Source organism: Cricetulus griseus, chromosome 7 (genome assembly GCF_003668045.3).
Source record: "Cricetulus griseus strain 17A/GY chromosome 7, alternate assembly CriGri-PICRH-1.0, whole genome shotgun sequence".
Classification (NCBI taxonomy): Eukaryota; Metazoa; Chordata; class Mammalia; order Rodentia; family Cricetidae; genus Cricetulus; species Cricetulus griseus.
Window position 1 is genome coordinate 79,969,690 of NC_048600.1, and position 12,652 is coordinate 79,982,341.

A 12,652-nucleotide genomic window follows, 5' to 3' on the forward strand; every position below is an offset into this window, starting at 1 on the left:
TAGAAATAAGAGGACAGTAGGCAAGGGGATAAGAAGACAGACAACCTGCAGTGGGAGAAGTAGGAAGAGAAGCTCCAAGTACATGGTGCAGTGGAGTGAAATGGAGCCATTTACAGTGGGCACTGCAGGGAAAAGACAGCTTCTGCCCAGATTTTTGGAGCCATTCATGGGCTAGAACCAGGTAGAAACAAACTCAAGAAGGGTTTGTTTACACAAGCTACTCAGGAAGGGATCAAGCCCCACACTTCACAGAGAGATTGATTTTATGACACTGTTCCTGGATCCAGGTTGTGATGTGACCACCCAAGTGTAGAAACAGTCAGAAGACATGATTGATTTCTGCCGGAGTGTGGACATGGTTTCAGTCTACCTCCAGGGGTTTTTATACTGAATTAAATCCTCATTATGAGACATGAGAGGGTGTGAACTTGATCCAGCTACTCTATGCAGAGATCCAACTTTTGGGAGGTGGCTATGTTTAGATAAGGTCCTTGAGTAGGGATTATGATTGAATCCTGTGGTTTGACAGTAAGAAGCCATTGCCAGATGTGTGAAAGTCCAGAAGTGTGCCGGGTGGTGGCTGCACATGCCTTTAATCCTAGCACTTGGCAGGCAGAGGCAGGGGACTTCAATGAGTTCAAGGCCAGCTTGATCTACAGAGCTAGTTCCAGGACAGCCAGGGCTGTTACACAGAGGAAACCCTGTCTTGAAAAATGAAAAAAAAAAAGTCCAGGAGTGTGAGCCAAAATAAAATATTTTTTCTTTATGAAATTTCAGGAATTTCATTATTATCACAGAAAAAAGACAAATGTAATTTCCTGCAAAATATGAATATTCAGTTTCAGTTTAGGTAATGCCAGACTCCCTTCTATACAAGTCAGAGGTGTGTTGATAAATGTTTAACCATTGACTTTCCAGAGAAACAGGGCCTTTATGTGTAGAATGAATCAGTGCCATGAACTATAGGTTTTTGGAGGAACAGTTATGTGGATGAAACCTGGGATCTTATTAAGCCTGTTAGTCAAGCACTCTACCATTGGCCCACATCCCCAGCTCCAGTTTCCTGATGGAAATACTCCCTCCCTAGGCCCTGTCAAGTCATGCCAATTCTAGACTACAGAAATTTGCATAATCAACACACCAAGCCAAGGCAGATTGAGATGTCAGTGCAAGGAAGTGTTTACATTACAGTTTGGGCCTCACTCCCCCTGACCATCACTGTCACTAACTCCTACTAAGAAGAGCAAATCTAAGGAAGGAAACTATACCTCACTCTGGGGAGTCTTGACTTAGGGACAGTTGGGACAAGAGTCAATGTTTGTAGAGCAGCCTCTGTCAGATAAGAGAGCCAAGAGGACCACTACAGAGCAGGCAAGTGAAGGGTCCATGAGATTCCCTTGATGGCCCCTAGCTCCCAGTGGCAGCTGAAGCCCAGGGGTCAGGTGTTATGAAATAGCAGCTGGTATAGGGGCTACCACTTTCCAACTCTGCAGTTGCTTCAGCTCCACATTTAGCTTCCAGTGACAGGGGCAGCATGCTGGATGAAAAGGGTGACAGCTGGAGGTTATGTAGACAGAGGCTGGCTCCTGCCAGGGTACATACTCCAGTGAAGGGGACAATGCTGCCTTAGCCAGTTTCTTCCACAAGGTTGACCTGCCTGATGCCCCATCCCACCCCTGTTCTGTAAACCTTCCCTCCACTCCATGCTCTTGCCAAGATAAAGGAAAATATTCAGCCCCATTGAGTGTTTTCCATATCCTTTTTGAGGCTGAAAGAATTACAGATTTCCAGGGACTACAGAATCCCTCCCTCTTTCTCTCTACTCTCCACCACCCTCTTTCCTCCCTTCCCCTCTGCTTCTTTTCCTAAAATTGTCTCCCTTTACTCTGCTTCCCCCTCTTCCTCTCCTCTTCCCTTCTCTTCCTTCATCCTTTTTGTCCCCTTAGACAGTTCTCTCTGCATAATGCTTTGGAAATAAACCAAAAGGAGGTGACTTCCCCTGTCTTTGACTCTATGATATGTGGGCACAAACCTGGAGCAGTAGGCACAGCATTGTCCAATCACTTCATTGCATATAGTGCTCTACAGAGGCTTCACCTTGGGAAAGTAGGGAAGAAGAGGGTCCCTGCAACCAGTCAGCCCTTGGTGGACATGAGGATGCTCAGCTTACAGGGAGGGGCACAGGGAAAGGGCCTGGCAACGGAGACAGGGAGGTGCAAAGGTACCTGAGTCTTTGCAGCACAATGAGGATGCCTGGGAAAGTCCTCTGCCTTGATATCAGGCAAGGAACTTTACCCAGCTCTTTAAAACTGCTGCCAAACACAGGTGAACTCTCCTGTGGAATCCTTGGAGCTCCTTGTCACCTGCACCAGAAAGCATTTACATCTATCTATCTATCTATCTATCTATCTATCTATCTATCTATCTATCTATCTCTATCTATCTATCTATCTATCTATCTATCTATCTATCTATCTATATCTTTTGGTTTGAGTTTGCTTCTCTGACCATTCACATGTGTACATTGATGATGTGGATGGAGGAGCACAGTTCAAATCCTCCCTTTGTCAGTTTGAAACACTGTGCCCTGGACAAGTTCCTTTTCTTCCCTGCTATGTTTTCTCCATATAAAGTAGTAGTTATGCCAGCAGAGCCACTAGAAGATGAGGGGTGATAAGTGAAGAGTGTTTGGCACAAGAGACTTAGCAAAGAAATGCACCCTCTGCTTTCCCTCCTTTTGTTCTCCTCTCTTTGTTCGTGGGTCCCTGACCTCAATTCAGACCTCTCCAGCCAGCATTTAGGGATGGGCTTTAAGATAATACCTCTCAGTTCTATTCTATAGTATGGATATTATGATCACTTCTAGAACACTGAAAGTGTTCACATCTGTCTCAAAAACTCAAGACATCTTTGAAGTCAGGAATTGTGCCTTTTTCAAACCATCTTTGAAGTCAGGAAGCATGTCTTTTTTCAGCCGGGGACCTCCACTCACTCAAGCTCATGGACACCACAGCCTTATATGCAAATGAGTGGATTAGGCTGAAAGACGTGGAGCATCTGCTTCCAGACTTCGATAGCAAATGCAAGAGCTGGAACTGGAGCCCTGGTTTACAGCCAACGTGCATGATGTTTCCTAGCAGCTGGGATCCACCTCCTTGGCTGATCCTTTGTGCCCCTTTATGAAGCAGGTAGGATAGATAATTTATGTCTCTGTTTTACACACAGGGAAAGAGACTCTTCTAGTTAGAATAGGATATGCTTTGGTGGGTAATAGAGGGATGCTTATTGTAAGGATAGAGAAAGGGGGATGGAATGGCAAGTAGAGGGGGAAATGATGCCGAAGAATGAAAACAACAGGCTGTAGACTTCAAAGGACCAACCAAGAAAACTGCAAGGCTCCCACACCCTTCTGACCCATACCTGTACAGCCACCACTGACAAGACTTCCACTGAGATTCGGTTAAACTCATCAAAACAGCCCCAGGCGCCAGTCTGAGCCAGGCCTTTGTAGATGTTGCCACAGGACTGCAAGGAAACATATAAGGATTAAACGATGACACTGTCTTAGAGTCGTGTCCACAGTCATTTCCCAGCTTCTTTATTGTGGACACATCTGCTCTCCTGAAACTTGTATTGTAATCTCAAGAACAATTAAGTTTTCGAAGGTGATGGGTGACAACGTGCGTCATGGAGTCAAACACGCTTTCCAAGATGCTGTAGTGAAAATTCCCTTTAAGATGCCATCAGGGTTTCTTCCTGAACAGGCTATAGCTTTCAAAGTCCCAGAAAATGAATAAAAGATAGCTTTTCTTATACCACATAGACAGACAGGCTTCTGTTCAGGCTCTGGCATTCCCTAATGGGAAGCTAATGCATGTATCTTCAATCCATGCCCAGCCACTCAGGTCTCCCAGATGATGTGGGGCTGGAAATGTCAGGAACTGCCAACAGTTGCAGAAACAAACGATGGGCAAATCTTGCCGAAAGAGAGCAAGGAAAGAATTACAAAGAAAAGAATGTATTTCTGTCCTGAAATGAAAAGGAACTCTGGCATTCAAGGGATCTGGTGAGCTCTGCATCACCAGTGGTAAGGTATTGGTGCTGGAGGATGCTGCCTATAAATTTCTGGGGTGATGCATTTGTGGGAGTGACATTTATCCATGGGTCATTCTATTTATTTATTTATTTGTTTGTTTGTTTGTTTGTTTATTTGCTTTTACATCCCAACCTCAGTTTCACCTTCCCTCTCTTCTCCCAATCTTTCCATTCTCCCTTCCACTCTTCCTCCATTTCTCTTCAGAAACGGGCAGGCCTCCCATGGATGTCAACCAGCCATGGCATATCAAGTTGTAGCAAGATTAGGCACCTCCTCTCCTATTAAGGATGGACAAGGCAACAGAGCCAGAGACAGCCCCTGCTCCCACTGTTTGTTAGGAGTCCCACAAGAAAACCAAGAAACACAACTGTAACATATAAGCAGAGGTACCTAATTGTCAGTTTGATCCCTGTGAGCCCCTATGGGTTTTCTTGTGGTGTCTTTAAACAAGGGGTCATCTTAAAAAAATGATTAGTTGTGTGCATAAGACCCCATGCTAGATACAATCCCTCCAAGAACTTTTAGGGAGGTGCTGGCAATAAGGGACACAAATAAAAGGGAATTACTACTATAGAAGTATTGGTTCTAGTGAATACTGCAGATTACACCATCACATAGACCAGAGAGGGGTGGGTCAGAGTGCTCCAGTGTGATCAGTGTGATCATCTTACAATAGCACATTGTAAGATGTATTTTGTGGAACACTAGGTGTTCCCTGAGAAAAGGATGGTGTTGTTAAGAAAGTTGGGGAAAACTACATTCCATAACCCACCTTAGTCAAGTTATAAATATATACCATTGGGCCATGAGGGTAGGGAAGTAGTAGAGCATGCGTTAGCCAAATAAATATATGAAAGAATATCTCTCTGTGTGCCTCTTCCTATTCCTCTGTTTCAGTCTCTGTCTGTTTGTTTCTCTCTCCCTCCCTCCTCCTCTTTTTCTCCCCAAACACATGCATACGCATGCACACACACACACACACACAAACACACACACACACACACACACACACACACAAGCATATACACACTTTAAATGTCTGCAACAGGATTAATTTGTTACATGGCTGAAGTCCCTTTTCCTCATTTAACCTCCAATTTTCTCAGAATATTCTCCAACAAAATGGGCATAGGGAGAAAATGAAAGGAGACACCTGAGTACCTAGTTCCTGGAACAAGATGCTTCAGCATACACTCCACAGCTCTTGCTCATGTCCGTGTGACAGGGAGAGGGGAGGCTTTCCAGCAGGGTGAAAGATTATGGAAGAAAAATGAATAAAATAACAATGTGTCCAGAGAAAAGTAAAGGTACCATTTGGGCTGGAAAATTGATTACTAAAGAAAGTCTGAGGAACAGAAAGCCTTGAATTATTACAAGGAGTCTCCAGAGGTTTGCATGAGAGATGATTAAGGCAACGCTTTGTCAGACTCAGTCAGACATCTACCTAGGCAAGGTTGGATGTAGGGCAGAGTTTATAGAGAGAGGGAAAATACATCCCACATTGTACGCAACTCCAGAACACTCAAACTCATAGAAAATGTGAACAAAGGAGAACCAAGATCAGCAGTTGCCAGGAGCATAGGCAATGATAGGGTGGAGAAACTACTGTGTGTATGTAGTATGGTGACATTGGCTAGATGACATTATACTCTTTCCTAAACCTGTAGAACTATGTATTCAATCATTCTTCCAAACAGTGAACCCCAACATAGTCTTGAACTTTAGTTCAGAACAGCATATTCTGTTCAGAACTGGATATGCTACACTAACCTATTGTCTTAGTTAGTGTTACTATTGCTGTGGTGTAACACCATGACCAACAGCAAGTTGGGGAGGAAAGGGTTTATTTGGCTTATATTGCTGCATCAGTGTTTATCATTAAAGGAAGTCAGGACAGGAACTCAAGCAGGTCAGAGAATTAGAGGCAGGAGCTGATACAGAGGCCATGGAGGAGTATTGCTTACTGGCTTGCTCTCGTGTCTTGCACAGCCTACTTTCCTATAGCATCCAGGACCATCATCCCAGGGGTGGGCCCACCCACAATGGGATAGGCCCTCCCACATCAATCAATAAGTAAGAAAATGCCCTATGGGCTTGCCTATAGCCTTATATTATGGAGATATTTTCTCAGTTGAGTCTTCCTCCTCTCTGATGACTCTACCTGTGTCACCTTGACATAAAACTACCCAGTATACCTAAAATGTAATAACAGGGGGAGGAACTATGTGTGAGGAAGAGAGAGTATATGGGGGTGCTATGTATCAATTATTTCCCAAATTTGGAAATGCTCTACAAAGTAAATAATTAATAAGACAAAGCAAAAACATGTCTTTCTGCTCGTCTATTCATCCAACAAATATTAGTTGAGCAGGTATTCTCTGCTAGAGAATGTTCTGGAACATGGGGAATCAGTGGTACACAGGATGGAAAAGGAAGACCGTTCTGGGGCTGACATTCCTGTGAGGAAAGAAGACAGCAAACAACAACACACATGTCAAATAGGGAGAGAGTTACACTGAGGTCAGGATGAGGGTGATACAGAAACCTTAGAGTCAGTACTTAGGGATGTCTCCAGGAGGACAAGGTTGTTCCAGGCATTGGGTTTTATTCTTATATATTCCCATATGTTGAGACTATCTATCTATCTATCTATCTATCTATCTATCTATCTATCTATCTATCTATCTCTATCTACCCATTCACCCACTCATCATCCTTCTAATGTATATATGTGTGCATGTAGGTATGTATGTGTCTATACCAACCAATATTAAGCATTACAAATCCTAAGTTAGAAATTCAGGAGCCAAATCCTATGCCTAACAGGGATTTGAAAGCTGTTAAAGTTGTGTATCCCTTTTATGAACTGTAAATAATACATAAAACCTTAAAGAGAATTTCTTAAGTAGATACATGTCCCAACCCATTATTCTCTGAGGACCAACAACAGAACCCACAGCATGCCGCTTGCTCATTGTACACATCTTTTGGTGTTATTGGCTAACAGTGGCATCACCTGGCTATGAGGTCAAGCTTTCTGGACTGGAATAAAGACAGGCCATGGCAAAAGGCTGAAAGTGGAGGATGCTGAGGGGGATTCCATGCGGATGACTGGTTTGCACTGGGGAAGTGGGGGTGCACACAAGCAGGATGACTGAGATTTCCACCTTAGAAATGGGGTGAGGAATGTGGCAGGGAGGAGTTACAGGATCCTCCCAAGATAGAGTAAGACCGTCTATAGCAGATGCTCCATGTGTAAAGAGCCAGAACCAGGATGTGGGTGAAGATGGGAGCAGATGCAGAGGGACCAGAGGACATATTGAGAGGAACATTCTGGAAGAGGAACAGCATAGGAGATTGGGAGGCTGAGAGGTGAGGGGTGGGAGAAGTGGAGGAATGACATGTGGGAAGCTGAGGGGGTCAGAGGCCTTGAGAAACAGTCATAACTCTTACAGGAGGCTGAGCCTCCTGAGGTTCAGAAATCATTCTAAATGCTCTCAGCTACAAAGCCATTGGGCGTTTCTGCAGTGGCCTCTATATTGAGGTCAAGGGGAAAGTATTGCTGCTGTAATAGGAAGTGTAGATGCCGATCTGGAAAAAAAAATGGCTGCACTGAGCCAGCCTCACAATAGAGATGCTTTTGCCTCTGAGTGGGCTGGGCTTGCAAGGTCACTTCTGCCTCTAAACCCGGCCATCATCTCATCAGAAAGAGCTCATCTTAACACGTCCTGGCTGTAGAATGTGGATGCCAGCTTAGGACAGGTGGTTGTGCTGAGCGACTTCTGACTGGGGCAAGATCATCATTGCCTCAGAGCCAGGCTGTTGCTAACCATGATAAATCCCAACTACAACTACTCGAGGACACTGTGTCATTGAAACCCTGCCTGACAGTCCATGTGCAAAACTTGCAATAAAAGCAACCCTTGAGCAACTCTGTGCACACAGTTTCTCTGTGCTGTTTTACCCATTTCATCTTTACTGAAGTGTTCTAATAAGCCCTGTGGCTTTATTCTCATGGTGGTGAATTTAGTTTGTCAAATCCTATCCCTGGCAAGACCTCTAGATCTCCCCATTGTTAACTGGCTGTGTCTAGGGACACTGACTGGCTTTCTAGACTTTTCCCTTTCTTCCACATTTCTCTGCTGCTCCTGGGTACATGGAGCTGAATGGGCTTTGTGTCCCAATGGAATTCCTGGGACAGAAGTGCATGGGGACACTACCTACGATAGCCCTAGCCCTCTCCTCTAATGCCTCATTGTTTCATCAACCCTCTTCTTCCTCATGTTTCCTAGATCATCATTCAGCTTTGATTTCCTTAAGCCGCTTGCTATTACTTTTCCCATTTCAGTGTCCTGACACTTGGGTTTTCTCTCTTTCCATCAGGAGGATTGTAAAGTCCTCTCCAGTCTCTCCTCCAGCTGTCTGCTCATAAGGCTCCCAGCATCAGCCTCCTCTCATGCTTATGCTTTCCTGCTATTCCGAAGCCTGCAGGTCTTTCTGTAACCCACCACTTGAAGGGCCCTGGCCCCTGACATTTGTACTTTATCCCATCACCCTCCTCACATCTCCTAGTGCTCCCTAAAGCTGATATGCTTGGTTTTAGACTCTACTCTTGAGAAATGCAAACAGAATATATCATTGTTTGTGTCACAACAAACACATCAGAATGCATGACAGCTATGCCTGGCTCTTGGTCCTTTCTCTCTTCACCCCAGCCAGGCTCTAGGGGAAAAGTTCAAGGATGAAGCTGATGAGGGCTGGGGTAGGGATGCTGGCTGCTTAGAACTAGGACCTAGTTTCAATGCTAGGCTATGGGCCAGGTTGTGTTAAAGTGCCATATCCCAGGAATCAAACAGCATTGAGTCTTAGAAGCTTCTCAGTGTGTTTTCTCACCAGAAACCACTGTGTTTCTCTTCCTGTTCTGGAATATTCCAGGGCCTAGAATTTATAGGTTACTCATTCATACCCAGGATTGTAGTATTTCAGCAAAAAATAGTTCTATTAATTATTCCACAAACATCTTGTCCCTTCAGGTAGAATAGGCTACATTTGATATATGTATATATCTATGTTTATATCAATTTTAATTATTGCTCTTCCTTCTCTACCTATATAACCATCCATATCATCCGTAGGATCCCCCAGGGACCTCTCACTTTCCTTCTGTGTCCTCACTGAAAACTGTAGAACATTGACCACCATTGACCTGCAGATGGCTGCAGGTTATTCCATCATTCTTGAGTCTAAACAGGAGTCTTACATATCCCTAGACATTTAGGTTGTTTCCCAAACCACTTAAAGAAACTGGTCCCAGTCCTGAAGAAAATTCCTTAAAACTCATATGAAGAACACATACTGACTCCTGGCTAAGGCCATTCCTAGACAGAATATCCTAGCCTGTCACAGTTCATCTTCAGAGATAAGTCTTAGTACTCACACATTGCTCTTCTAAGCGCTTAACACTGAACCCCTTAGCACCTAGTCCATCTGTCAATCCTCCCTCCCTCCCTCCCTCCCTGCCTCCCTCCCTCCTTCCCTTCCTCCCTCCCTTCCTCTCTCCCTCTCATTCTTCCTTCCCCCACCTCTTGGGCTCCCTTGGGTGTTGGAGATCAAACTGAGAGTGCTGTGGATTTTTACATGCTAAGTGAGCATTATCCCACTGAGTGACACCCAAGCTTTTTGAGTTTTTTTTTTTTTTGAATCCTAACTAGTCCCATCTTGGGGTGCCTAGGACACTCCCTGGTGGGAACTCCCTTGTGACTACTTTTGGAGCAGCTACCACAGAACTTCTGCAGGACAGAACATCATTTATCCTGAAATGTGCCAAGCATTCTGAGCAAGGGCAGCAACCAATAAACCAATGCACTTTGTTTCTGGAGTGTTCCATGATAAAATACAGTTTCTGAACAGCTGGACAGTAAAGGAAAAAGGCTTGCAGAAGCAGTTTAGCAAGGCTCTCTGGCTATAGTGAAGTTTGGGGCTCAGGAAGTGAACACCTTCATGCTGGGGTGTTATTAGACTCCTTCTATTGATAGTGCTCTTGTCTGTGTCTGGCCTGAACTCAAAGACTGAAACTTTACTTAAAGCACAGGTGAGCCAAGGACAAATGCTCTTCTACAGTGTACTTTCAAAGGAATAGGTAGGGTTTAGAGACAATTGTTTAACTTTGAAAGAACTGTGATAAATGACTTTTGCAATCTCTGGCCCTGGAGTCAACTCCTTTCTTCCTATTTGCTGTGCTTGGTTTGACTTTGAAGGAATTTGCTAATTTCCTGCCACGAAAACACATGCCTTCTACATCCAAATGACTATGTCTTCCAGAACGTTCCCCACGGGAGACTTACTTACTTCAGCAATGCTTCCAATAATTAACTATAGAAAAACTTAAAAAAATCTATAGAAGAATCTAGAAGCTCAAAATAATCTTTAAGGCTGAGTTGATTTCTTTAAAGGGGAAAAATCGTCTTCTATCCTTGAAAAGAAACACTATCTTAATGTATTCATCAATAAAAACAGCTGCACCCAAATTTAGAGGCAATTGCTCTGGGAAGGACTGGATTCAGGTCTGGATGCCCCCTCTGTTTGCTATGAGAAAACATGGCTTCCCAGGACTCTCACTTGCACACAGAAAGGTTTTGTACTAATGTAAACCATCCCAGTTCTAGAAAAAGTGTCATCTGAAGAATCATAGTTCAGTATCTGCAATTTCTAAAATTATTTCTACATTAAATGTATTTTCCAACATGATCTTCTTTATGGAACCTTGTTTTATTACTCTAAAACTATCTGTTTATTCTGCTTACAAGAGAAACATAAGGCATCTTATTAAAAACATATACTATGAGAAAACACCAGAATGGAGGCAGCAGGGCAAGTCGCTATTACATATCTTTAAAATGAGCTTTTATTCAATTGTGTGCAGAATGTCTGTAGCTAGAAGTGACCTCATGGGCCTTTTGTTCCTCTGGCTTTTCTCCACAACACAACCTAGAGCACACTGGCTGTTTGAAAAGTTCTGGGATGAAGTTCATGGGCTTTTCACTGCCTATCTGCTGGCATCTCTTATAGCAAGCAGTGGCTAGTCCCTCCTGTTTACAGAAGTATCATATGCCCTTGTATACTACCCTAGGGGAATGCCCCCTGTACAGAGGAACTCAAATAAAGCTGTCACCTGGAGACAAGTGTTGTGATCACAGTTACTCAAGAGCCTTTCTGCACTTCCTGACCCATCAGTAAATTTAGGACTTTGGGGGTTTGTTCAGCAGCATCATTTCACACATGACAGAAGAAAGGCAACCATGTAAAATAATTCACCTATGTCAAATAATCCACCCATGTCAAATAATCCAATTTTTCACAAAGTTCATTGGCAGAGTCAGAATTTATAGGGATGTGCCTCTGTGTTACATAAGAGGTTGACAGGAGGCCAACAAGCATTTAAGCATTCTTAAGTCTACTGTGAAAGAGTAAGGAGAAACTTCCTGTCTGGACTCGGCATCTCCTAGGGGAGTGTGGCCAACAAAGAATGGATAAACCATGTACCTGATCTCAGTTGTCACCCGGGTCCCAGTTTCTCTAGCAGCTAAGTGAACTTGTACCTTGTAGTCCATCTGCTCCGAGCAGTTAAACACATAGACCATGATGCCCAGTGCCCGGCCCAGGTCCTTTGTGGTCTCTGTCTTGCCTGTGCCTGCAGGTCCTGATGGAGCCCCACTCATGGTCAAGTGCAGGGACTGAGTAAGAGTGATGTAGCACCTGCCAAAAAAGGAGGGCAAATGCCATTATCTGTGCCACAGATGGCCTTGCTGGGTGTCAGAGAGATAGAAGCTCGAGGATAGATAGGCCTGAGTTAGTGTCCACAAAGGCAATAAAACCCAGAACAGCCCCTGTCTTTCCTCATAGAGTCTGAACTTCCCAGAGAACAACCAGGTCATGGCTGCCTCCCTGTAGGGCATAATGTCTCCTTGCTGGCCTGTCTTGACCTTGACCATGCCTTCTCCTCTAGTTTCCTTTCTCAATGCCTTGTCTCTCCCCAAGCACACTAACAACAAGGTGTGTAGAGCAATACTCACTTTTCAGGCGCGCTGAAACTGTGTTGTTCTTTCTCTTTCCCACCCAGGCAACCCATTTGAAACTACCTAGATGATATCCTTTTCCATCTGGTTAGCTAACGGCTAGTAGCTTCTGGTGAGGGATTGACATTAGTCTATGTACTAAGCAGTCCTAGGACTTGGATGAGTAAGAAGAAGCTGCTCAGCTGAGCTCCTATTCCACTATGCTCCACCCTAATGGCCACCACATGTATCACACAGATCTCTCACATGCATGTTTGCAAGAGCTAGGACACACAACTTGATGGCTCATTGTTTTACCTTCAGAACCCAGCACAGCTATAGGCACATATAAGATTTTAATAACTCTTTAAGAAACACATGAATGACTCCATGAGTGAACAGGTAATCATCCAATCTAATATTCCTGTTAATATCTTCACTAATAACAATAGAATGAAGGCAACTTTATGATTGTTTCTAGTGGGGTTGGGGAGAGGGCTCA

At 44.0% G+C, this 12,652-nt stretch overlaps 1 protein-coding gene across 1 annotated transcript in view; it reads right to left on the minus strand.

Annotated features, from left to right (window-relative positions):
* Positions 1-12,652, minus strand: part of Dnah9 (dynein axonemal heavy chain 9) — a 338,224-nt gene that overhangs the window by 217,519 nt on the left and 108,053 nt on the right. The window contains exons 27-28 of the mRNA XM_027427134.2: positions 11,695-11,851; positions 3,421-3,525 (exon numbers count right to left, since the gene is read on the minus strand). Coding sequence (XP_027282935.1) covers positions 3,421-3,525; positions 11,695-11,851 — 262 coding nt within the window. The remainder of the gene's footprint in view (positions 1-3,420; positions 3,526-11,694; positions 11,852-12,652) is intronic.